At 40.8% G+C, this 27,320-nt stretch overlaps 1 protein-coding gene and 1 long non-coding RNA gene across 3 annotated transcripts in view; one reads left to right on the top strand and one right to left on the bottom strand.

Moving 5' to 3' along the window:
• Positions 1 to 1,351: 1,351 nt before the first annotated feature.
• The window catches only part of BVES (blood vessel epicardial substance), a 50,847-nt gene continuing 24,878 nt past the window's right edge, over positions 1,352 to 27,320 (bottom strand). For both annotated transcript variants that reach the window (XM_040239110.1, XM_040239111.1), the window contains exons 6-8: positions 22,609 to 22,776; positions 21,533 to 21,674; positions 1,352 to 1,950 (exon numbers count right to left, since the gene is read on the bottom strand). In XM_040239110.1, coding sequence (XP_040095044.1) covers positions 1,826 to 1,950; positions 21,533 to 21,674; positions 22,609 to 22,776 — 435 coding nt within the window. In that variant the 3' untranslated portion in view covers positions 1,352 to 1,825. The remainder of the gene's footprint in view (positions 1,951 to 21,532; positions 21,675 to 22,608; positions 22,777 to 27,320) is intronic.
• On the top strand, positions 11,476 to 21,582 carry LOC120862940. Its single transcript, XR_005720887.1, has 3 exons — positions 11,476 to 11,552; positions 15,739 to 15,917; positions 21,496 to 21,582. It is a non-coding gene; the product is annotated as an uncharacterized LOC120862940 (long non-coding RNA).

Below are 27,320 nucleotides of genomic sequence, written 5' to 3'. Positions count from 1 at the left end.
GAAAGTGAAATCAGCCTTTCTATGGTGAGGTTAACAAGCTATTCATTTGATGAATGTGTTAGGAGCTGGATACCCAGTCTGTGGAATTTTTCTTAGTGAGTGATCAAGCATGTAAATTTGACTCAATTGAAATTACTAAAATAACTGGCTTTAAAAAATGAGTTTAGGAAAATGAAGTGACCCTGGAGTACTTAAGTTTTATATCTTCTCTCATAGAAATCACCTCTTGGCAAAAGATGCTTTTGGCTCAGCTCACCTGAAAATAATTTTTTATGGAACTTTTCTTGTTATTTAACATAATGGGACTAACTCAGAGTCGGAGTACACAAAATAAAGGTTGTGGGGCATGATGGAGCACAGCCATTCAGGGGAAGTGAAGTGAAGTCGCTCAGTCATGTCCAACTCTTTGCGACCCCATAGACTGTAGCCTATCAGGCTCCTCCATCCATGGGATTTTCCAGGCAAGAGTGCTGGAGTGGATTGCCATTTCCTTCTCCAGGGGATCTTCCCGACCCAGGAATCGAACCTGGGTCTCCCGCATTGCAGGCAGACGCTTTACTGTCTGAGCCACCAGGGAAGCCCAAGCTACTGCTGCTAAGTCACTTCAGTCGTGTCCGACTCTGTGCAACCCCATAGACCATAGCCCACCAGGCTCCCCCATCCCTGGGGTTCTCCAGGCAAGAACACTGGAGTGGGTTGCCATTTCCCCAGGGCTTCCCCCAAATGGGTGGCCCGTGAAGGGCCACAGTCACACTGACCCGCTTGATGATTTACGCAAATTTCCCAAGTACCATCGTGTCTAGAATCACAACTGGTGGAAAAAAGAGATCTAGAATCAAGGTCCTCACAACACTCTCTAGGTTGGGTGATCACGGCAGAGCTTGTGGTGGACCGTCTGCCTCACAGCTGTGTCTCCGTTTGCAGCCCTGGCATCTGGTGTCTGACACACACACAGTAAGGAGCCATCTGTGGCCCTGGAGGAACCATCTGAAAGTCAGAGGAGTAGCCAGAGAGCACAGTGGCTGTGTCAGCCTCATCATTCTGTGGCGCTTCTTTGGCCACTTGACTCTGCAGTAATGTGCTTCAGAGCATGGGGCGAGATGGCTCCACATCACAGCTGAGCTGGTTTAGCCAAAGGGTGACCCTGAGCTCAGAACTGCTTCCACTGTTACATTTCCAGGTCTAGGGTTCATCCCAACTTCCAAACAGTGTAATATCAGGGTAATGTGAGTAAAGTCTGATGAGCTTTGTCCATTATCAACCTATCCATACAGGGTCCACAAATGTGAGATGTTCTAGTAGAATGATGTATCTGGTCTGAGAGAAAAATATACATGAGTCGCACCACATCTTTCTTTAAAATTTTCCAGCCAGAAAATCCATTGAGCAAAGCCTGAGGTTCCCTGCCTCTTTTTTTTAAACATTCCCTCCACCTCAATCAAATGGACAACCCCATTGCCACAGCAGAGAATAAACTCTCTGAAAAGTGAACAACAACTTGGAAAGATAAATGAAGGCATCTGAAATGACAAAGCACTAAGATTTTTTAAAATTTAAATGATAATATATCTAGAAAACACTGTGAAAATGTCTCTCAAAAATAGCACACATTTTAGTCAGAAGGCTCAGTGAAACTGAAAGCTGACCAGTAAAAGTGAAGGTACCCTTCCCATTTTTGAATTTCCCTCACTTTCCTGCCCTCAGACTCTACCAAGCTGGGTGTATGAAAGCAGAAAAAAATCTAAAAGCCGTGAAGAAGTGCTGGTATTTTTCAGGATCTCTCCAAGACAGTTTCCCTCTTGGTAACTTGAATCCTCTCTTGGGATCAAGGCCACTGACGAACTTTAAATGTATTTGAAGGCGCAGGTTCAAAGACCTCGTCGTCATCTTCCACTCCTTCTTCTATTGGTTTCATCCTAGCCGAGGCTCGCTGGTGTGGGGATGGTACATCTGTCAAAGACACAGAAAGGAAAACCACTTAATGTACAGCCTGTCCTAATGCTGGCGTGATGTATCAGTGAAAAACTCCAACTGGAAAATAAAACTCTCTGGGAGACTATAGCTGGCACCAGGAATGCAGTTTTCCTAATACTGCATCTTCTTTTTTTTTAAATTTAATTTTAAAATTTTTATTTTTAATTGGAGAATAATTGCTCTACAATGTTGTGTTGGTTTCTGCCATACCTCAACATTAAATTGAATTTTTATTTTATATTGGAGTGTAGTTGACTTACAATGCTATATTTCAGATGTACAGTGAAGCGATTCAGTTATACATACATCTACCCTATTTCAAATTCTTTTCCCATATAGGTTATTACAGAATATTGAGTAAAGTTCCCTGTGCTATACAGTAGTCCTTGTTGATTATTTTATATGTAGTAGTATGTATATGTAGAGGTTTCTTCGATGGCTCAGCAAGTAAAAATCTGCCTGAAATGCAGGAGAGGTGGATTTGATCCCTGAGTTGGGAAGATCTCCTGGAATAGAAGTGGCAGCCCATTCCAGTATTCTTACCTGAAACATCCCACAAACAGAGGAGGCTGGTGGGCTACAGTCCAAAGGGTTGCAAAGAGCCGGACACGACTGAAGCAACTGAGCTCGAGTGTGTATATGTTAATCCCAAACTGCTAATATATCCCTTCTCCCCCAACCTTTCCCCTTTGGCAATCATAAATTTATTTTCAAAGTCTGTGAGTCTGTTTCTGCTTTGTAAGTAAGTTCATTTGTGTCTTTCTTTTAGATTTCACACGTGATATCATATGATATTTGGTTTACTTCATATGATAATCTCTAGGTCCCCCCATGTTGCTGCGTGTGTGTGTGCTAAGTCACGTCAGTCTTGTCTAACTCTTTGCAACCCTATGGGCTATAGCCCACCAGGCTTCTCTGTCCATGGGGATTCTCCAGGCAAGAATACTGGGATGGGTTGCCATGCCCTCTTCCAGGGGATCTTCCAGACCCAGGGATTAAACCCACGTCTCTAATGTTTCCTGCATTGGCAGGTAGGCTCTTTACCAATAGTGCCACCTGGGAAGCCCAGGAAATGGCATTCGTTCGTTCTTTTGTATGGCTGAGTAATATTCTATTGTATGTATGTGCCACATCTTCATCCATTCCTCTGTTGATGGACATTTCATTGCTTCCTCATCTTGGCTATTGTGAACAGTGATGCAGTGAATACTAGGGTGCATGTATCTTTTTGAATGATCGTATTCTTTGGATGGGGCATTCTTTGGATATATGCCCAAAGGTGAAATTGCAGGATCATATGGTAGCTCTGTTTTCAGTTTAAGGAAACTAAATACTGATTTCCATAGTGACTGCACCAATTTACATCCCCACTAACAGTGTATTAATGCTCCCTGTTCTCCACACCCTTTCTGGCATTTATTATTTGTAGACTTTTTGATCATGGCCATTCTGACTGGTGTAAGATGATACTTCATATTTCTGATTTCATTTGTCTAACAACTAGTGATATTGAGCATCTTTTCACGTGGTTTTTGGCCATCTGTATGTCTTCTTTGGAGAAGTGTCTGAGGAAATCTTATTTTTAAAGTTATTCATTTAATATTGAGCTGCATGAGCTGTTTATATGTTTTAGAGATTAATCCCTTGTTGGTTGCACCATTTGCAAACATTTTTTCCCATTCTCTAGGTTGTCTTTTCATTTTGTTTATAGCTTCCTTTGCTGTGCAAAAGCTTTTAAGTTTAATTAGGTCTCAGTTGTTTATTTTGTTTTCTGGAGCAGATGGATTCAAAAATATATTGCTGTGATTTGTGTCAAAAAGTGTCCTGCCTATGTTTTCCTCTGGGAGTTTTATAGTATTCATTCTTAAATTTAGGTCTTTAATCCATTTTGAGTTTATTTTATGTATGATGTTAGAGAATGTTCTAATTTCATTCTTTTACATGTAGCTGTCTAGTTTTCCCAGCACCACTTATTGAAGAAGTTGATCTCTTTTCCATTGTATAGTCTTGCTTCCTTTGTCATAGATTAATGGGTTTATTTCTGGGTTTCCTACCCTCTTCTATTGATGTATATTTCTGGTTTGTGTGTGTGTGTGTGTGTGCCAGTACAACACTGTTTTAATTACTGTAGCTTTGTAATATAGTGTGAAGTCAGAAAGACTGATTCCTTCAGCTCCATTTTTCTTAAGTTTGTTTTGCCTTCTCGGGTTCTTTTGTGTTTCCATAAAATTCTTTTTCCTAGTTCTGTGAAAAATGCCATTGGTATTTTGATGGGAATTGCATTGAATCTGTTGATTGCCTGGGTAGTATAGTCATTTTAACAATATTGATTCTTTTAATCCAAGAACACAGTGTATCTTTTTATCTGTTTATGTCATCTTCAATTTCTTTCATTAGTGTCTTAATAGTTTTCAGAGTACAGGTCTTTCATCATGTTAGGGAAGTTTATTCCTAGGTATTTCATTCTTTTTGATGTGATGGTAAATGAGATTGTTTTCTTAATTTCTCATTTCTGATCTTTCTTTCTTAGTGTATAAAAATGCAACAGATTTCTGTGTATTAATTTTGTATCCTACAACTTTACCAAATTCATTGATGAGCTCTAGTATTGTTTTCTGGTAGCATCTTTAGGATTTTCTATGTATTGTATCATGTTATCAGCAGACAGTCACAGCTTTATTTCTTTTCCAATTTGGGTCCCTTTTACCTCTTCTCTGATTGCTGTGCACGCCAAATCATTTCGGGCAAGACCAAATATTAGGGACCTTTTGGCAATGGACCAAATGTCTTTGGACCTTTTAGACAGCACTATATGATCCTGTAAACATCAAGGACCTTAGCATGGACCAGATGTCTTATAGACCAATGTTCTGCAAGGCAGCAAAGTCAATAAGCCATTGTTAGTCCATGAGAACAGATGTAGAGAGGATGTCACTTCAGGTGCTTGGATGGTATGAGCTTCTCAAACATATGCAGTTCCCAGTGGTTTGCACCAAAGTCTGCTTAGGACTCAGAATGCATGTTCCTACATTAATATCATAGGTGGTAATTTTAGTCCCTTGAAGGTGGATTTAACTCCTACTTTCCCTAAAGAATGGTTCTACTCTGAAACTATAGAACCTCCACCATCTGGAACATCACCCAAAAGAATATTTCTTGCCACCAACTGTCTAGTAACACCCTGGACTTACAGGGGAGAGGGAGAGAGAGAAGGAGGGGGCAAGGAGGAGAATCCAGGCATGCAGGAGGGAAGAGCTGGATGGAGCAAATATAATCGAGAAAAGCAGCAGAGGCCCTTATATCAAAGAAACCAAATAAACAATCCATTCATTCTGTCTGTCCTTCATTCATTCATGCATTCACCAAGTGCTAATTGAGCTTCTACTATGATGGACACCATGCTTGATGGAAGAAAAAACACTGCCTAAAAGTAAGAGTAGAAGTTATTGTAAATAAGTGCATAGGCTTCTCAAGGTGCCTACTATTATAGCACACACAAACTCCCTCCTGTATAGTTCCCACATTCTGTGTCAGGCTCCACTTTATGAGGGTCTCCCTCGCCCCACCCAGGCCTGCGCCATATTCTTGCTCTACCCTCCAGCAGGGTGAGATCAGCTAGAAATCAATATATCAGCAAATGCTGAACTCAGGCTAAGCGTAAGGTTGATGAAGGAGGAACAATGGGAGAAATCTGACTCTTCAAATACTTGCTCTACAGCAAAGAACAGTAGTGGGATCTTATGAAGACACAAAAAGGCAACAAGAAATTTATCAGGATCAGTTCTTAATCCCTAGCCAGAGGCAGCTATGTACTCTACGCACAGGGGTAAGGGTGCAGAGCACAGTGGCCAAGACCAGAGGCTCAGGAAACACTTCCAAGGTTCAGATCCCTGCTCTGCTGCTTCCTGGCTGTGTGACCTGTCCTCCATTACTAAACCTCTCTAGGCCTGTTTCCACCTTTGTGGAAAGAAGACATCCACAGGACCTGCCTCATGGCATTGTTCAGGGGATTAAACAAAATAATCATGGGATGTGCTTGGCACATATAAAATGTTGCTGTCATTTTTTTTCAAGATATATATATATTTCAACTTACTTGGATAAAAAGTGTACATTGCTTATTTTAGATCGAATTTTGAGATCAGGATAAAGATACTTGGGAAAGTAACTTTTGGGAACTCTGTGTTCCTTCCATTGACAGCTTCAGAATCAGTCACCATTGTTAGCACATCAATACCATCAAAGAAAAGATGTGTTTACATATAAATTATTTTCACTTAAGTCTCTTTGGCATATATAACATTTATCACTGTTTTCCAGTTAGAGATTCATATAACACCATTACATAAACATTAAATTTTTTTTGTTAATTTTATTGAAGTATAGTTGATGTACAATACTATAAGTTACAAGTGTACAATATAGTGATTTACAATTTTAAAGGTTATATTCCACTTATCGTTATTATAAAATAGTAGCTATATTCCTGTGGTATACAATATATCTTCGTAACTTATTTATACATAGTAGTTTATACCTCTTTATTCCCTACCTCTGTATTGTTCCTCCCCCTTCCCTCTCTCTCCCCACTAGTAACCACTAGTTTGTTTTCTATAAGTCTGTTTCTTTTTTGCTGTATTTACTAGTTCACTGTATTTTATTAGATTCCCCACAGAAGTGATATCATACAGTATTTGTCTTTCTCTGTGTGACTTATTTCACTTTAGCATAATACCTTCCAAGTCTACTCATGTTGTTGCAAATAGCAACATTTCATTCTTTTTTATGGCTGAGTTTTTTTCAGGGGGACAAGAGGAAGCAAAAAGTATATACAAAAAGTTGTATACAGTAACTGTCATTTATTAGTAACTATACAGTCATTGCCATCTTGGAAGATGCCATGATCCACAGCTACATCTTTCAACACAAAAGATCATAATTATACAGTGCGGAGCTGGACTTTGGCAGAGCTAGTGTGTTTGTCATATATAAATGGAAATTGTTCATTTTTAAACATTTGCAGTTAGTTAAAATACTGAGTTTACAGGGAGACAACTACTGATGTAACTGGTAGAAAATTAGCTTCTATTAAAACAGTCTAAGAACACAATTCTGCCTCGAGCACAGCATGGGAGAATCTCTCAGACATATTCTTTTTATCCTTTTTCACACAGGTTACAGCAGACATACCAACCATAACCTGGAATTTTGCATGTGAATTATTCAAATGACAATGTAACCTATCTGTGTGACCTTGGGCAGGTTACTTCACTTCTCTGTGCCCCAATTTCTCTATCTGTAAAATAGAAGTCATAATAATGGCATGTATTTCATATGGTTGTTAAGAGGATTACATGACTTAAACTTGTTAAATTCTTATATCTGTGCCTAGGATTTCATAATCCCTTTGTAAATATAAGTCAGTAAAATGACTTAATAATATGGCCTTAGGAGAGCAATGGCCTAAATCATTAGAAAACTTGTTAAAATTCATCATCGCTCATAGGAATAGCAAATAAAGGAAATGAGACTTGTGCTCAAATAGCATTTTGTGTTGCTCAGTGTAAGAGTGCAGCAAAATTGTCTATTATTTTTTTAAGAAAAACAATAGGCATGACTTCCATCATATTTGTAGCCTCAAGTTATGATTGAATCTCATGAAATATTAACTTTGGCTGAGTATCTGCAATCAGATAAACCCTGAGAACAAGCAAAATGGCATGCCTAAGAGCATTATGCCGAATCAATTATGCAGAGCATCCAGATGTACGAAGATGTATGATACACGTAACACGAACATGCCCATTGCATTTTGGCTGGGGAAGTGGGGAGAATTGGTCTGTAGATTTTAAGCCCATCTATCAAACTAGAGAACTAAATGTATAGAACTATCCAACCAAAGGCATGGTACTACAGGTTCTATAGTAACCTGAGGTAGTTATCCATGTTGGGGCCAAAATGTTATCTGCCCCTTTAGCTACCTCACCAATCACTGCCTTTTTCTGTTGAGAGAGAATGAGGAGAGGAACCAATACAACTAGAAATGACCTAGAGAAACTCTGGAAGAACTTTTAGCTTCTCTATTGTCAATTGAAAAACAATGCACAATTAAAAGTTGAGAACTATGTTTTATTTGGCAGACAAAACTGAGGACTTAAGCCCAGGACACAGTCTCTCAGATTTCCCTGAGAGATTGGTCCCAGGAGGGAAGAGAGGGGCCTGGATATACAGGATTTTTTGCAACAAAGACCAGGTAGTCAGAATATCAAAAGATTACTGTTAATTAAAGAAAACCAGACATCTCAAGTAATTTAGCACTCTTCTATGTAAGAGAAGATGCAAGAGTTTGCACTGACTGAAATCGCTCCTTTGCCATGCACCTCAGCTGTCTGGGGCCAGTGTTCTGTACTGCTTCATCCTGAGTGTCCTCAGGGTGTGTGATCAGGGTGGCTCCCGTGGTTAACTGCTATGTGGCAGGCATCCTGTTTGAATCTTGAGTTCCCTCAGGGCTCACCATCAGGGTGGCTGTAATGAGATGACTTGGCGACTGCAATTCTTGTTTACTATTACGACCGGAAGCATTTCTTTTTCACTGATGCGTGCTCAGTCAAGAATGCTGGAGAGGGTTGCTATGCCCGACTCCAGGGCATGGTCCCACCCCAGGGATTGAACCCCCATCTCTTTTGTCTCTGGCATTGGCAGGCAGATTGTTTACTACTACTCTGTGAAAGAATTTTTTCTGTCCCCACTCTATTTGCCTGAGAAAGGAAGAACTGTAGTCTTAGGATGTAACATTAAAAAGTAAACAAGATTTACTTCCAGTCCTGGAGTGACATCCAGGGGCCCACTTCCCTTCTGGCAAACTCTCAGTGCCCCAAATCCAGCCTAGTGTTTTCCTCTTCTCCTCTTGCTTTTCTCTCCTCGTGAGCTGATTTCTCCACTCTCCCCACCAAATTCCTCTCCACTCCGCAAGGTGAGCCTTAAGCTCTACCTCCTTCATTTGTAGTCTTCCCTAATTCCTTCTCTGGGGAGATTCTGTTTTCCACCAAAAGACAAGTACTCGCATCCCTCCCTTACTAGAAAACAGGCATCTTATGGGTGTCATCACAGCCTTTTCTCTCCTGCAGCCTCTCTGAAGTACCCACATGTAGCTAGGTCCTTGATAACTACTTAGTACATGAGAAAACTCCCTCTCTGAAACTCTGCATGGGGCCTTCCCTGAGGACATGGGGAAACCACACAACCACACACTGGAACTCTGATGGGTCAAGTCCAAGGCCTGCCAGTGGGCCACCATCAGTGGCCCTCAGATGCATGCAGGTCTCAGTTTACAGTAGCGCCTCATTGCAAAAGTGACTGTTATCACTGGCTTCTGTACTACGTGCCTTGAGGGAAATCACTTTCATGTCACTGATGGTTCGACAGCACTTGCAGCCCAGGCAGGAGTGCCATCTGTCCGAGTCAGCATCAGTGAGGCGCATCAGTGCTATCACCTGCTACAGAGCTTTCATCCAGTCGGCCTAGAGGATCCCCAAGGGACTACCCTGTGCAAGAGGCTAGGTTAAACGTTAGGGAAATAAAAGCGAACCAAACCTAGTTTCTGCCTCTATCTTACTTCTCAGAAATTCCACTGTACAGTAGAGGAGCAATTCATCCTTGCAGCATCCATATCAGTATTTTTACTTAGAGGCTAAAGCAGAGACAACCTGGATACCTAAGAAGAATAGCTGGGAGATGATGTGGATGAACCTCATTCCCACCAGAGAGGGAACCACTGAGAAACAAAACTGGCCAGGGCAAAGCAGGAGACGCTGACAGCCCAGCCCACTCCCTTGTCTCAACCTCAGGAGGCCTGGCTTCTGTGCCACTAAGAGCCGAGTATGACAGTCATCTGGTCCTGCCTGGGAATCGGCCACAGTCACAGCCAGGAGCTTCCTGGAAAAGGAGCTCACTGACCCTGACCTGGTGGTCTCTGCCCTCTGTAGGAGAACCACTGGTTCAGTGGAAAGACTCAGAGGCCATCACCATGCTGCCAGAAATCATTTTTGTCCACTAATTAAAACCCAGTCTGGAGTGTGAACAACAACAACAAAAGAATGTCCTACTTCAAGGAGACTAGTTATATTTCAAAAATTGAACGTTAATAAAAATTCTTTCTACAAGTTTGCCCAGTTTTTCACTAACCTTGTGCACTGATGCCTCATCAGAAGTTTGCCCAGAAGGCCCAATACTTTCCCTAAGTGTGAGAACATGAGGACAGAACAGAGGGAGAATTTGAGCTCATCTTTAGCTAAGTGCATTTTCAAATTTCTTTTGCCTCTCGAGGACATGACTATGACGTTCATGACCTCTGTATAATGCTTTGCTTTTCATTTACTCCAAATTCTAGAGGGGCAAATAATTCCATCTCCATAAATTTTCTATAAAACTGATTTTTATTCTTCTTTTAAAGCCACTTCTACAATTGAGACACAGAAGTGGTTAACTGTATCTTTGATATTTATTATAATCAAGAAGTGATAACTAGCATTATTTTTGGCTTTTAGTTATCAATATCATCCAATTGCCCCTGGCTGCCAATTAACACAATTTATTCTAAAAGTAAATAAAACAAATGTCTCAGACTGAACTTCAATCCAGACTTATCAGGTGTGATCTTGTTAAACAGCTACATCAAGAGTTACTTTTGCTTGGCAAAAAAAAAAAGAAAAATTCTGCCAAGAAGACATGTACTTGCTTCCATTGATAGCAAGGCCTGGAGAACACCAGCCAGCAGAGCAGAACTGACTCTGAGCTGTGTGCCAATTCGGTGTGTTAGGTGGGAAAGAGAATGGGAGCACCAGGTAGCCATCGTCCTTAGGACGTAAGAGAGTAAAACTAAAAACCACGGCCTCTAAGCAAATGCGGAAGACAGACTTAAAGGAATAGCTCTGAACCAAACAGTGGACACCTCTACTCATGCAGGAGGACACCCTCAGGTGGCTTTGGATCCCGGAAGCAGGGTCTCTTCTCAGCACACCTGCTTAGACAGCAGCTTGTGCGTGAACCTAGCTGAAAAGAAAAGGAGCTGGCAATCAAGACGCGCTTTGTGTCCTTGAGGGTTGTTGCTGGCAGGGGCAAACCAGCCAGGCGCCTCCACGGAGGATGGGCTCAGGCTGCCCTGCCAGGCCTTGTACCTTAAAGTCCCGAATTAAACACAGGAAGCCTTTTTATACACAGACCCAGGGGATCTTATATAACCATCCGTCCAAACTCTGCTATAAGTGCTAAAAAATTAGGTAGGAGAAATGCCCTTTGACAGAACTCTATCCTTATTGAGCTTATTTCTATTTTGGTGTGCTTCTGATTACATGAGGGCCTGAAGGCTTCTCCTTGCAGGAGAAAGTAAACAGACATAGTTGTTCTTATTAAATCCAGAGTGAAGGTCACACTTGTTCCAGAGAATGAGTCAGTGACCTCAAGTTTGATCTTTAAGTAAGCAAAGGACCATGATATGAAGTTTGTAAAGTGACTTCTCTCTCTGCTTCAGAAATTTTAACAAGGAATGACACTTTTATAAACTCTCCAGTATAATTGTGGTAAGATGGTTTTCCCCTTTCCTTTGTTAACTTTGATGACATTTTCTTCATTCCTTTCAAAGTGTTCTTTTATTATGTTTAACCATCTGGCCGACTGCTTTAACAAGTAATTAAAAACCTTACAGGGGTTTAGAATTTTAATTAGATTATACATTTTTTGATGTATGAGGATGGGGGAAATGTAATGGCTTTTTTGCTAGAAAAGGATTATCATCCCCTTTATGCCTTTGCCTTATGTGTATTATAAGACTGTTAAATTTAAAAAACGTGTTTTTCGTTGAGGTCATAAGATTATTTCAGATTGTAGAAACTGAGTTTGGATGGAAGTTTTCTGAATAATAGTGCTAAAGAGTAAGTATGCCTTTAAACCTAATTTCCTTAAAGGGACTCAGCACCACTGAGGGATTCAGCAAAGAATTATACAAATTATGGCAAATGGGGAGGATGAGGAGGCTAGTGGCTCTCATGAAGAGGTTCTTGGATCAATTCCTGGCTTCTCAGATGGGTGGTCGGGGCCCTGAGATGCCCAGGCAACAGGTGTGAGTAGCCAAGGAATAACCTGAGTCCTCTCCTGCCCTAAAGAGAAAGCTTTAGGGTTGCAGAGTTGGTGGATAAGCTCAGGGGAATAGGAAAGGCAGTTCAAGGATGGTAGCTATGCAGCAGAGCCAGAGAATCACCAGTATGGGGTGAGGTAGGAGGGTGAGAGGCTTCGTGAGGAAGGTCTGAGACAAAGGGGACATGGAACTGATGGCCCAGGAGAATGAGGATGTGAGACCAAAAAGGTAAGGATAAGGAAAAAGAGAGGCCACTAGAGAGATCCATGAAAACAAAACGCAGTAGGAAAAGGCATGACTCAAATATCAAATAACTACTCAGACTTTAAGAAGAAATGAAATGATTCACCCCATTGGGGATCTGGTGAATAAGATGGTCCTGACAGTAAGGCATAAGAAAAACTTTAAAGGAAAAAAGGAGAGGCATGGCAGGAAGTAAACTACAGTGGCATTATTTATTTGTGTTTTTAAAAAAGGAGAATCCATTTGAACTTAACAGAAACAGACTCTGTGAACAGATCAGGAATCATGATACAATGGAACCCAAAGAAAGCAATGTAGTCATAGCCCATTATTAAATTATGAATAAAGCATAATGTCAATATTATTTATTTGCTTTAAACTTTATAAAATAAGCCATGGATGAAGGGAGGAAACATAACTATAATTGGCAGAGAGAATAATCATATTTAATACCTTTTAAACCGTGAACTTCCAGATGTTCAAGCTGGTTTTAGAAAAGGCAGAGGAACCAGAGATCAAATTGCCAACATCTGCTGGATCATTGAAAAAGGAAGAGAGTTCCAGAAAAACATCTATTTCTGCTTTATTGACTATGCCAAAGCCTTTGACTGTGTGGATCACAATAAACTGTGGAAAATTCTTCAAGAGATGGGAATACCAGGCCACCTAACCTGCCTCTTGACAAATCTGTATGCAGGTCAGGAAGCAACAGTTAGAGCAGGACATGGAACAACAGACTGGTTCCAAATAGGAAAAGGAGTATGTTAAGGCTGTGTATTGTGACCCTGCTTATTTAACTTAAATGCAGAGTACATCATGAGAAACACTGGGCTGGATGAAGCACAAGCTGGAATCAAGATTGCCAACTATTGCTAAATATCAATAACCTCAGATGTGCAGATGACACCACTCTTATGGCAGAAAGTGAAGAGGAACTTAAAAACCTCTTAATGAAAGTGAAAGAGGAGAGTGAAAAAGTTAGCTTAAAGCTCAACATTCAGAAAACAAAGATCATGGCATCCGGTCCCATCACTTCATGGGAAATAGATGGGAAACAGTGGAAACAGTGCCAGACTTTACTTTTCTGGGCTCCAAAATCACTGCAGATGGTGATTGCAGCCATGAAATTAAAAGACACTTACTCCTTGGAAGGAAAGTTATGACCAACCTAGACAGCATATTCAAAAGCAGAGACATTACTTTGCCAAAAAAGGTCCATCTAGTCAAGGCTATGGTTTTTCCTGTGGTCATGTATGGATGTGAGAGTTGGACTGTGAAGAAAGCTGAGCACCGAAGAATTGATGCTTTTGAACTGTGGTGTTGGAGAAGACTCTTGAGAGTCCCTTGGACTGCCAGGAGATCCAACCAGTCCATTCTAAAGGTGATCAGTCCTGGGTGTTCACTGGAGGGACTGATGCTGAAGCTGAAACTCCAATACTTTGGCCACCTCATGCGAAGAGTTGACTCATTTGAAAAGACCCTGATGCTGGGAGGGATTGGGGGCAGAAGGAGAAGGGGACAACAGAGGATGCGATGGCTGGATGGCATCACCGACTTGATGGACACGAGTTTGGGTGAACTCCGGGAGATGGTGATGGACAGGGAGGCCTGGCGTGCTGCAATTCATGGGGTCGCAAAGAGTTGGACACGATTGAACTGAAACTGAACTGAACTGTACATTTTAAAAATGGATAAGATGGGTAATTGGTGTGTTACATGTATTTTACCACATTAAAAAACAATTCAGAAAGAAACACAACATTGTGAACAATTTTCCTCCAATTAAAAAAGCATAAAAGTTTCTGCACAGCAAAGGAAACTATAAACAAGATGAAAAGACAACACTCAGAATGGGAGAAAATAATTGCAAGGGAAGCAACTGACAAAGGATTACTTTCCAAAATACGTAAGCAGCTCATGTAGCTCAACATCAGAAAAACAGCCCAATCAAAAAAGGGCAGAAGACCTAAACAGACATTTCTCCAATTAAGACAACAGCTGGCCAATAAACACATGAAAAGACGTTCAATATTGCTCATTATCAGAGAAATCAAAACTACAATGAGGTATCATCTCACACCAATCAGAATGGCCATAATCAAAAAGTCTACAACAATCAGTGCTGGGGAGGGTATGGAGAAACGGGAACCCTCTTGCACTTTTGGTGAGAATGTAAATTGATACAGCCACTAGGGAGAACAGTATGGAGAGTCCTTAAAAAAACTAGGAATAAAACTACCATCTGATGGAGCAATCCAGCTACTGGGCATATACCCCGAGAAACCACAATTCAAAAAGGCACAAGTACCCACCCCAACATTTGCTGCAGCACTATTTACAATAACCAGGACATAGAAGGACTCTAGATGTCCAATGACGGATGAATGGATAAAGAAACTGTGGTACATACATACAGTGGAATATAACTCAGCCATAAAAAGGAACGGACTTGAGTAAGTGGTAGTGAGTTGGATGAACCTAGAGCCTGTTGTACAGAGTGAAGTAAGTCAGAAAAACAAAGACTGTGTATTAATGCATATTTATATGGAATCTAGAAAAATGGTACTGATGAACCTATTTGCAGAGGAGGAATGGAGATGCAGACATAGAGAATGGCGTTGTGGACACAGTGCAAGAAGGAGGGGATGGGATGAGTTGAAAAGCATTGACGTCTATAAACTACCATGTGTAAACCAGCTGTTGAGAGGTTGCTATGTAACACAGGGAGCCCGGCCTGGTGCTCTGTGATAACACAGAGGGGTGGGATGGGCTGAGAGGGAAGCCCACGAGGGAGGAGAGATATATACACACACATATATATAATGTTGACTAATTTGCAGTTGTATGGCAAAAACCAACACAATATTGTAAAGCAGCTTTCCTCCGATTAAAAAATAAACAAGAAAAAAGGAATAGAAATATGTTTTCAACCTTGATTGTTGAAAAGTTGAAGAAGAGACAGGAGTTTGAAGGTAGAAGGGGAAAGAATAAGTAACTGTAGGGAAGTTAATGTCCTCACCTTTAGAAGTGCTTCAGAGAGAAAAAGAAATGGAGGTTTATATGTATGATTTAATGTTACAAATATAAACAATAAAGGGATAAAAACTAGTCATATTTTATACTGAGCAGAAGCGGGAAGGGAAGTTAAAAGTGAACTAAGTTAGGTTAGAAGATAAAGGTTAGGGGGATAAATCAATAAATAACAGCACACTATTTAGCATTTTGGACAAAAATTGTTCCAATATGATTGCTCTTAAAGAGTGGTTAGGTTGAAAGGGGTCTGTTCTTTTCATTGAAAACAATTATTATTTGATAACTGCATATTAACTTGATGATTTTAATTTTATTAAAAGACTGAAAGTACACAGCCCAATAAAATTATTTTACAGTCATTTCACAGATGGGAACATGCTGGGTGAGGAGAGAGGCCATTTAAAGGACTGGTGAGGGCTGGGGCCCTGGAGACGATCCCCCAGCCAGGAGGAGCTTGTGCGCTAATGTCCCAGAGGAGAAGAATGGCATATTCCTTGCCATAAGAAGGAGGAAATACAACACTCACCTTGTGAAGGTGAGTGAAGATGAAATGAGAACATATATGACAGTGCTCAGGATGTGTCAGTGGCTGCAACAGGGGCTGAATAATCCCAAACAAGTTTACACTCATGCACGGGTATTTGTAAGGTCAGAGGCAAAGCAAGACCTTGGAACCAATTCAGTACTTCTTAGTTTCAGGGCTGACGAGCGGCCCAGAGCAGGTTATTTAACCTTCCTAAGCTGCACTCTGCTCATCTACGAAGTAGGGGCACTGCTTTTCACTAGCCCTTCTGGTGGATCTGAGAACAGTTCCTAGGTTCATCTCTGGGTCCCTGCTGTCTTTCCACCTCTCCCTATAATCCTGTTTGTAAGCCTACAGTTGTTCACAGGGGGAAATGAAATACAAATTAGATTGAGAAGATTATTTCATGAAACTCAGAAGATGGAATTGGCTTTTTGTATATTTCCAGGTAAAGAAATATATAAGAGAGCTGAGGGAAACTTATTATGTCAGATAAGCTGCCTAGTCTTAGCAGACAAGAATACTAACCAGATGCAAGCGAACTCAGCTTAGCACAGATCTGCACCCCTAAGTCGGGCTTCCCTCGTGGCTCAGATGGTAAAGAATGCACCTGCAATGCGGGAGACCTGGGTTTGACCCCTCGGTTGGGAAGATCCCCTGGAGAAGGGAAAGGCTATCCACTCCAGTATTCTGGCCTGGAGAATTCCATGGACTATAGTCCATGGGGTCCCAAAGAGTCGAATACGACTGAGTGACTTTCACTTTCACTTTTCCCTAGGTCATATGAAATTAGTAGACTGTCCAGACCGCCTTCTTGACATTAATAACCAAAAAATACTTGAAAAGGCTTTTTTGGTCAGGAAGAAATATCTCTTAACTATTCCACAGTCTGTTAAAGAAATCATACATTTTAATTATAATTTCTGAAAAACATGATTTAAATTAGCAAAAGCTTTCAAAGATGAGTTCTAACAGACTGGATCACCTACACTGACTCAGGATTTTAAAAAAAAACAAACTAGATTATTTAACTCCAATTAACTAAAATAAAGTTCTCAACTTGCAAAGAAACATTGTATGTCCACCTGTTGCCATGACAATGCCTGCGCTCAGCACCACTTATCATGATGGAATTGCCAAGGACAGTCAGTCTGCATGCGTGTCTATATACTACGTGTAGGGAGCTAAACCTGTAAGGAGGGGAAGACAGAAATGGCAAGGCATCTCGATGAGCCCCTTGGTCCAGGAGCAGAGGGAAGAAAGCTTATATCTATATAAGGGCATTAAATCCTCCTCACACATCCTGGACATCCTGTCTCACAATCATACTTCCAAACATGGAACTCAAGCAAATGAAGCAACAGGAGAGCAAAAAGGAATTAAACAGCTTTAAGAGCCACGTTGTGATTCTGCCATCACTATCTTCCCTCAGCCACGAGTGGCAGTGACCCACACAGCAGCTGCTCCATTCAGTGTCCCAGAGTGAGGAGGACCCAGCAGCACCCATGTGCACGTGAGAAAGAAAGAAAGCAGACTCTCTATCGTAGCCAGAGGTTGGGGGAACCATCTGTTAGCACTGTGTCGTCTGGTGAGAGCTAAGATACCTCTCTTCCACACAGACTACAGTGAAGATTAAATGTGATTATGTTTAGAGAGTACCTGAAAAAATAATAATTGCTATTGTCAATAAACGTGTGTTCCCTTCTTGCCACTAGCATTCATGAAGCTGATACTTGCTGTTGCTGAGTCCAGCTGCCCTGGCAGCCCCCATTTGTTTATCAAAAATCCAGAATAATCAGAGCTTAGGCATTTGTTTTGGGGACCTCACATGCTCAAAGTATGCTGAATTTTGTTATTTCAGCCTGACAGTCCTAAGGGATTGGTTTTGTATTCTCTGTTTTACAAGGAATGTAAATTGGATAAGTTGATGCCCTATTGATGGATTGGGCAAAAGAAAAGCAAAAACAGCCTTCTGTAGTTCTGGGACAAAATCTAAGTAAGAAAAAGTAAGAACTAACCAATTTTTAATGAATCACATGGTAGGATGAATAATTCATAATTAATATCAGTGTTGTGCTCAAATTCTAATGTCTTCCATTAAGCTGCAGAGGTGAAGCTGAGAAACTGAGAATGAGGACTGTTAAAAGGAAGCAAGGATGAACGTCCATCTGCTGTGCAGTTCACACACACACACACACTCAAAACTATGCATATATGTGGCTCTATGCATTTACATCATAACATGTAAGAGCTTGTAAAATAAACCTGAGGCTAAAATATATACTTAATAATTAAATAAACAACATAAGCAGGCTGTACACATTTTCAGTACAGCAAAGTGCAACTGAACAAGGGAACTGAGAAGGAAAGCTGCCACCCTGTCCCCCAGGGCTACCTGCCTCTTCAGACATGGAAGTTTCAATTACCCATGCAAGAAACAGCCATTTGGATTAAACTCACAATTCACTATAAGGAAGAGGGAAGGAAACAGACCAGGAATTGTGCCCTGACAATCTGATATGACAGCTCATATCAGATTAGAAAGGTCATGCAATTTATTCCAAGTCATATAACTAATAATTATTAGAGCAAGTGCCGGGAGCCAGTGTGAGGAATCCCACCCGTGACAAGGTCATGAGGGAGGAAGCTGACATACGCAAGGCCGTGATCAGACTTCAGGAGGTCCCCCTGGCATTTCCTGAGCATCCACCCCCCCAAATAAAAATCTGCCGGCTTTTGTAGTCTGCTTTTCCACTTTTCTGATAATTCTCTGGAAAAAAGTCAACTCAGGGCTTTAGTCTTCTGTATTTGAAAGGGATGTTTCAGTTAAACCCCTCTGATAGCTCTCTAGCTTGCCTAACAGGTTCCCTGGACCTCTTACAGCTTGTGAATTGCTTGCAGCCCCCAACCTCGAGAGGCACAAAGCTTAAAAGCATCTTAAAGATACAGAGCCTTTTCTAAAGAGTTAAAAATTATATTGGTGACGGGATTTCACTGTTGACTCAATGATTGCTGCCAGGCCTCCATATTCTTTATCTTTTAGGCACCTGGGAGGATGTTAATCAATGTAAACGGGATATGGAAAAAGATATATAATAGTTTTGATGTTAGCAACACTAGACTTTTGAGTTAATTACTTCTTTTGTTATACATCACTGCACTCCTCTTGTGTCCTTGCTATGTAAGAACGTAACTTTATTTAGTACTTTCTGAGAGTGGCACCAAACCTTGGGAAGATCAACACAAATAAGTCTTCTGGTTGACAAACCCTTATCAGAAAAAGGCTGTAAAATGTTAATTGGCCCTTTTTGGCCAGAAGATGATGTAAATCACCTAAGACTTGTGTATACAATTAGGTATGCAGAGAGAAAAGCCTGGTTTTGATAAGAGTCTAGACTGCTAACACTGCATAATTTTGTATTACCCATTGATCTCTATGTACAATCAAAAAGGTATACAAGGCCTTCTAAACAATAGGAGCCAGAGCCAGTCGCTGGACTGGTTTCCCCTGTGTCTCTCTTTTTCCTCCCTCTCCTCTTTACTTTAATTTCAGGCTGAATTCCCATCTGGGGCGTGGAGGCTCGCCAAGTCTACTTACTTGCCCTGGCTGTTAAGACCCGCCCGAAAGGGAGCCTAAGGCGAGGCACCCTTAGATATTCAAGCGAGCGCCGGTGGCCCAACGTAGATGATGCAAATTCCTTGCCTGGAATTTTATTGGTCTTCCGCGTAATCCAAGTTATTCAGCCCTCTTCCTCCACTTAATCTTTCTACTACACTATTGTTTCTTAATCTAATCTTATATCAATCAATAAATAAGTCTTTCCTCGCCGCCGACTCCTTCCACCCTTTGAATTCCCTGGATCCACCGGGGCTGGACCCCAGCAAGCAAGGACCCAGGTCTGTATGCACAAGAGGGGTGATCTATCCACAAGATACCTGGAAATCCAGGCTTCTGGAGGCAAGTATAGTACTTTCCAAGATGTTAATCTTGGAAAAAATGTTCTCATTCTGTTTAAACAACATACCCTAGAGAAGGTTTTCTTTTCTAAAATGTTAAAATGTCCAAAGGACTTCCCTGGTGACTCAGACGGTGAAGAATTTGCCTGCAATGCAGGAAAACCAGGTTTGATCCCTGGATAGGGAAGATCCCTTGGATAAGGAAATGGCAACCCAATCCAGTATTCTTGCCTGGAGAATCCTCATGGACAGAGGAGCCTGGCGGGCTACACTCCATAGGGTCACAAAGAGTCGGACATGAATGAGCAACTAACACTTTCACTTTCAAAATGTCTAAAAGCTTTAGATTATACAATAAAATACTACAGAAAAACCAAGCTGATTTTAAGAAAATGAATGGCCACCCCATGTACTGCTTGTTCTCAGGGCTTCCTCAGCAATACTGCAGAACTATAAAAACTACAAAAACAGCCATTCTACAGGAAGAATAATCACACACAATATTTCAGTGTAATTCCCCTTCTGCGGGCCTTTCTTAGAAATCACTGTATGAGTAATTAAGATGGGTCCATTGAAAAATGCTTATTAATGACCACCAAACTGTTTCAATAAGGCAGATAATACATCTGACATGCTAGTAGATTCAGAGTTTGGTCAACCTCAGTTGTACTTTCAAAAAGTTACTTCGGAATAAAATACAGCCATTTCCAGGTTCTCGTCTGTATTATTTCTGAAATCTCCTTTAGGCCCATAATGCACCTCTGTGCCTAGTCTTTGCTTTGACACTTACACCAATTACATGGCCTTGTCAATTCCAGCAATAATGTGCGATACTTAAGATCCTTAATCCCTTTTCTCTAAAGCATCCAAAGTTACAAGATCATTTACGTACATGTTTAGGATTGTTGACTGTGTATCTGGACCTTCTTAAAAGTTACTTTGGTTTTACATATGATTGCAAAGATGAATAGTTTTTAGTTCATGCAGTGAGAGAATCTGCCTGTCTGCTATTTCCCATAAATTGGTTCAACATTCTTACACCGCCATTATTGGAATAATACTTATTATGAAGTAATTTTAAGTATTAACATTAAGCATCTCTTGAAATAATTCTGTTTCATCTTATTAACTTCAACATCTGTGTCATTAGTGCTATTTAAAATGTTTTAAAGCAATCTAAGCTATAGCAGAATCTTGAAAAACTTGCCTTTTGGTGAATGAGGTGATTCACAGTGGAGCTGAGTGGCCTCCTTCATCTTAGGGAAAGTTCTGTTAACTGATCACCTGTTAACTCTGGGTGGTCACAGTGAGATAACCAGCTGGCAGTATAACCTCCAGCTGTTGCTTCCTACCATTTTAAACACTGGGTGTAGTTTCCACGAAAATTGTGAAAACAAGAAGACCATGCCCAGAAAGCCATATGGACTGTTTCATACTATTCCACTCAATAGTTTGAGAAAAGTATATGGCAAGTGGAAATGGAAATAGGAGTTCTAGTTAGATTTTAACTGATGGGCAATAGAGAAAAAAAGCTAGAAAAAGTGATTATTTTTATTGTTACCTTTAGGTTGTCAAATAATTTCAACTTGAAAAGTTACTTTTCTGATCAAAGTTGTCATTTGTCCTTTTCTAGCAACATCCATCAGAATCCCAGGGAGGGGATAACTTACGAAGAGAGGATACGCTGGAGGTGCCCCGAAGAAACTGGTGTAAGCCGTCTTCGTCTTCGCTGGAGCTGACTATACTGTTCCTCATTTCTAGCATGGACAACTGAGTGCAAAGGCTGAGCTGGTGGTCCAACTTTTTCATCTTCTGTAAAGCAAAGTTTTAAGATTTCTGAGCGCTGTGGGACTTAGATCATAGCTTTCCTGTAAGTAGCATTTACTTTTCCTTGAAATAAAGAACTGTTGGTACATAGTGCCAAATAAATAGTAGCTATAATTTTTTATTATAAGCTATTACTGCAAATACATTATAAAAATTTAATATACTCACTGGACTATATATTAATCTGAAAAATGCTAAGCACCAACCTAATTTGATAACAGCCTAGACAAGATAACTTGAAGAGTGCACACACCCATACTCTTAGTCCCTGGGGAACAGTACTTATGGAAACAATGTTTTGCAAGTTTTCTTCTGTAATCATTTAAATTTCTTTCTCATCAAACATGGGGAAATGAAGATCAAATTGCAAATTGTTGAAGATCCATATAGCTCTGAAATGCCTAAATGAATGGCCACAGGCTTCCATCCTATACCTCTCTTGTCACTTATGGGCTTTCTGGAAAGGGACCTGATCAGTAGGATGTGCAAGACTGGAAGACACGGGGTTAAAATGCCAACCTCCTGCTTGCTGGGGTTGATCAGCATTTATCAGTCTGCCCTGCCTTCCCTGGCCTACACACATTGCCCTTAGTCCTCCGTCTCACTTACCATCTTCTTTAGATTCCTTGAAAGGCATTTTATGAAGAGGACAGCACGTCCTCACTACATATCAGGTGTCTGACATGTGCAGACAACCTCACTAGGTCATGGGAGATATAATAATTATATGGTATTTTCTCATTCTTGAGAAATGATCCCCTGAAGGGTCTCTCAATTATAAGCATCCCCACTTCATTTAACAAAGAACTAATTCATGATTAATGAACGAAGATTTAGGAACCTATACACTGCATAAAGGAGGGATACCTCACTCTACATATGTATTTAACAAAGTAAAGGGACTCAGAAAAATACGTACTTTATCGTTTAAGGTGGGATCATTCAATGAGTAGAGCTTGTTTGTAATGTCTTTTCCTATTAGATACCTAAATATTTCATACAGAAAAGGCTCTGATTCCAGAAAGTAAGTTAATCTTTCTCTTGACCAGCATAAAAATCTGCAATTATCATCTGCAATAATGGTGACCTGCCAAAGAAACAGAAAGAAAAATGTATATGAATTATGATGTCAGTAACTTGGAGCAAGGGAAGAGTGGAATAATTTAGTGGATATTATTATAGCAATGTTTTATCATATTAGTTAAAATAAGATTCATAAACACAAGATTCTATAAATATAACATGTTTAAAATCAAGCAGTCTGTACACTGGACACAGTAAAGAACCCGCCTGCAGTGCAAGAGACATAAGAAACGCAGGTTCAATCCCTGGGTCAGGAAGATCCCTGGGAGGAGGGCATGGCAACCCATTCCAGCATTCTTGCCTGGAGAATCCCCATGGACAGAGGAGTCTGGTGGGCTATGGTCCATAGGGTCGCAAGAAGCTGGACATGACCGAAGCAACTCAGCATGCGATCTGCAGACTAAGTGGAAATGAAATCTTCAAGTTTTGTTGCTCTGTTTTGTGAGGTCTGGTGACAGAAGATTGGCTTCCATGTCAATAGCACTGCTAGAGTGTACTAGCAGTGTTCAAGATGGCTAAATATTTCTTTATACTTGGATTATTATACTAGAGAATGAAAATATGAACAAATGTGAATTGATTTTAGGACCCAGATTGTCATTGATGAATAAGGCTAGTAAGGGTCCTTTTTGGTTCCTTCTGTCATAGGTATTTCTCATGTGTGAACTACCAAGGGTAGCATGATGGGGACACACACAGAAAAGCTCCAGCTAGCTCAGAACTGGGAAACCATACTCTTTCCTTTAGTGTCATTACATAAGAAAGTGGGAGAGCATTGTAATTGCACTGTGCAGAGCCTAAGTATTCCGTAAAGAAATCCTCTCTCCAGAATGAGGAGCTCATCCTCACACGCCCTTCCTCCCATGCTGGTCCTCCCACCAGCTTCACATGGCATGCCTATCACTGAGCTCCAGCTCATCCGTGGTCCATTCTCTCTCCTGACCACCCTGAGGGCAGGGACTGCATCTTCATACTGAGTGCCTGGCCTTTAACACAGAGTGGTGCTCAGTGCAGATTTACTGAAGAAGGAATTAACAGATGAACGAAATACTTAAGGCAAAAAGTGTTTTTATATCTTTAACATTAAACCCAATGCCTTTCCAAGTGGGAGATTAATAAAAGTTTTCAAAATTGACATGAAGTCATATCTGGGCCCAGAGCAAAGGTTTCCAAAGGAGCTCTTTACCATTTGTTAGTCAGAAAACTAAATGTATTTCAGATGACAGGATATGTTTTCTCTCTACTAGGGGAGAAAACAGAAAACCCAGCTTCTCTCCTTGTGTCAGTGGCTGAAATCTGATCCTCAGTAAATCAGAGGGTTTGACTACAAAAGATGGGTCAGGGTTCCCAGGAAAATAAAACTGTACTTATTTATCATGTTAAATAATATTAAAATATTATATTAAATAATATTAAATAATAAATCCACCAAACCAAACACATTGGCATTTAAGAAATGCATCAGCAGCTCTCAGTTCAGTTCAGTCACTCAGTTGTAACCGACTCTTTGCAACCCCATGAATCACAGCATGCCAGGCCTCCCTGTCCATCACCAACTCCCGGAGTTCACTCAGACTCACGTCCATCAAGTCCATGATGCCATCCAGCCATCTCATCCTGGGTCATCCCCTTCTCCTCCTGCCCCCAATCCCTCCCAGCATCAGAGTCTTTCCCAATGAGTCAACTCTTCGCATGAGGTGGCCAAAGTACTGGAGTTTCAGCTTCAGCATCATTCCTTCCAAACAAATCCCAGGGTTGATCTCCTTCAGAATGGACTGGTTGGATCTCCTTGCAGTCCAAGGGACTCTCAACAGTCTTCAACACCACGGTTCAAAAGCACCAATTCTTTGGTGCTCAGCCTTCTTCACAGTCCAACTCTCACATCCATTCATGACCACAGGAAAAACCATAGCTTTGACTACCTGGACCTTAGTTGGCAAAGTAATGTCTCTGCTTTTGAATATGCTATCTAGGTTGGTCATAACTTTCCTTCCAAGGAGTAAGCGTCTTTTAATTTCATGGCTGCAATCACCATCTGCAGTGATTTTGGAGCCCCTCAAAAATAAAGTCTGACACTGTTTCCACTGTTTCCCCATCTATATCCCATGAAGTGATGGGACCGGATGCCATGATCTTCGTTTTCTGAATGTTGAACTTTAAGCCAACTTTTTCCCTCTCTTCTTTCACTTTCGTCAAGAGGCTCTTTAGTTCCTCTTCACTTTCTGTCATAAAGGTGGTGTCACCTGCATATCTGAGGTTATTGATATTTCTCCCGGCAATCTTGATTCCAGCTTGTGTTTCTTCCGGTCCAGCATTTCTCATGATGTACTCTGCATATAAGTTAAATATGCAGGGTGACAATATACAGCATTGATGTACTCCTTTTCCTATTTGGAACCAGTCTGTTGTTCCATGTCCAGTTCTAACTGTTGCTTCCTGACCTGCATACAGATTTCTCAAGAGGCAGGTCAGGTGGTCTGGTATTCCCATCTCTTTCAGAATGTTCCACAGTTTATTGTGATCCACACAGTCAAAGGCTTTGGAATAGTCCATAAAGCAGAAATAGATGTTTTTCTAGAATTCTCTTGCTTTTTCCATGATCCACCGGATGTTGGCAATTTGATCTCTGGTTCCTCTGCCTTTTCTAAAACCAGCTTGAACGTCAGGGAGTTCACGGTTCACATATTGCTGAAGCCTGGCTTGGAGAATTTTGAGCATTACTTTACTAGCAGGTGAGATGAGTGCAATTGTGCGATAGTTTGAGCATTTTTTGCATTTCCTTTCTTTGGAATTGGAATGAAAACTGACCTTTTCCAGTCCTGTGGCCACTGCTGAGTTTTCCAAATTTGCTGGCATATTGAGTGCGGCACTTTCACAGCATCATCTTTCAGGATTTGAAACAGCTCAACTGGAATTCCATCACCTCCACTAGCTTTGTTCGTAGTGATGCTTTCTAAGGCCCACTTGACTTCACTTTCCAAGATATCTGGCTCTAGATTAGTGATCACATCATCTTGATTATCTGGGTCGTGAAGATCTTTTTTGCACAGTTCTTCCGTGTATTCTTGCCACCTCTTCTTAATATCTTCTGCTTCTGTTAGGTCCATACCATTTCTGTCCTTTATTGAGCCCATCCTTGCATGAAATGTTCCCTTGGTATCTCTAATTTTCTTGAAGAGATCTCTAGTCTTTCCCATTCTGCTGTTTTCCTCTATTTCTTTGCATTGATCGCTGAAGAAGGCTTTTTATCTCTTCTTGCTATTCTTTGGAACTCTGCATTCAAATGCTTATATCTTTCCTTTTCTCCTTTGCTTTTTGCTTCTCTTCTTTTCACAGTTATTTGTAAGGCCTCCCCAGACATCCATTTTGCTTTTTTGCATTTCTTTTCCATGGGGATGGTCTTGATCCCTGTCTCCTGTACAATGTCACGAACTTCATTCCATAGTTCTTCAGGCACTCTATCTATCAGATCTAGGCCCTTAAATCTATTTCTCATTTCCACTGTATAATCATAAGGGATTTGATTTAGGTCATACTGGAATGGTCTAGTGGTTTTCCCTACTTTCTTCAATTTAAGTCTGAATTTGGTAATGAATTCATGATCTGAGCCACAGTCAGCTCCTGGTCTTGTTTTTGTTGACTGTACAGAGCTTCTCCATCTTTGGCTGCGAAGAATATAATCAATCTGATTTTGGTGTTGACCATGTGGTGATGTCTATGTGTAGAGTCTTCTCTTGTGTTGTTGCAAGAGGGTGTTTGCTATGACCAGTGCACATTCTTGGCAAAACTCTATTAGCCTTTGCCCTGCTTCATTCTGAATTCCAAGGCCAAATTTGCCTGTTACTCCAGGTGTTTCTTGACTTCCTACTTTTGCATTCCAGTCCCCTATAATGAAAAGGATATCTTTTTGGGGTGTTAGTTCTAAAAGGTCTTGTAGGTCTTCATAAAACCGTTCAACTTCAGCTTCTTCAGCGTTACTGGTTGGGGCATAGACTTGGATAACTGTGATATTGAATGGTTTGCCTTGGAGACAAACAGAGATCATTCTGTCGTTTTTGAGATTGCATCCAAGTACTGCATTTCGGACTCTCTTGTTGACCATGATGGCTACTCCATTTCTTCTGAGGGATTCTCTCTATGGTTCCATAAAATGCTAAATTTCATTTATTCTTTCAACATACATTGTTAGGCTGGTAGTTTATGCCAGACCCAGTTCAAGGCACTGAGGTTATCATGGTGAACAAGAAAGACAAGATCCTTGCCCTGTGATGCTTACATTAGTGGAGGAAGCTGATAATAAAGAAATGTGACAACCTCAGGTGGCAGTAAGTGTTTTGACAAATTACAGGACAGGGTAAAATGGAAGAGAATGACTAGGAGATTCCAGGTACACATAATGCCCTTCCTTTAAGAATGTATTGCATTTTGAAATATTTAAGGTGCTTTTATATCTATCATGTAAGCAGATCCTTAAAACTGCCTTTGAGATAAGACAGATAACATTCTTCCTCATTTTCAAGATGCCAAATAAGCACCAAAAAACTTATA

Source organism: Oryx dammah, unplaced genomic scaffold (assembly GCF_014754425.2).
Source record: "Oryx dammah isolate SB20612 unplaced genomic scaffold, SCBI_Odam_1.1 HiC_scaffold_4, whole genome shotgun sequence".
NCBI lineage: Eukaryota > Metazoa > Chordata > Mammalia > Artiodactyla > Bovidae > Oryx > Oryx dammah.
Note: the sequence above shows the minus strand (reverse complement) of the source record. Positions and strands in the feature narration are given on the sequence as shown.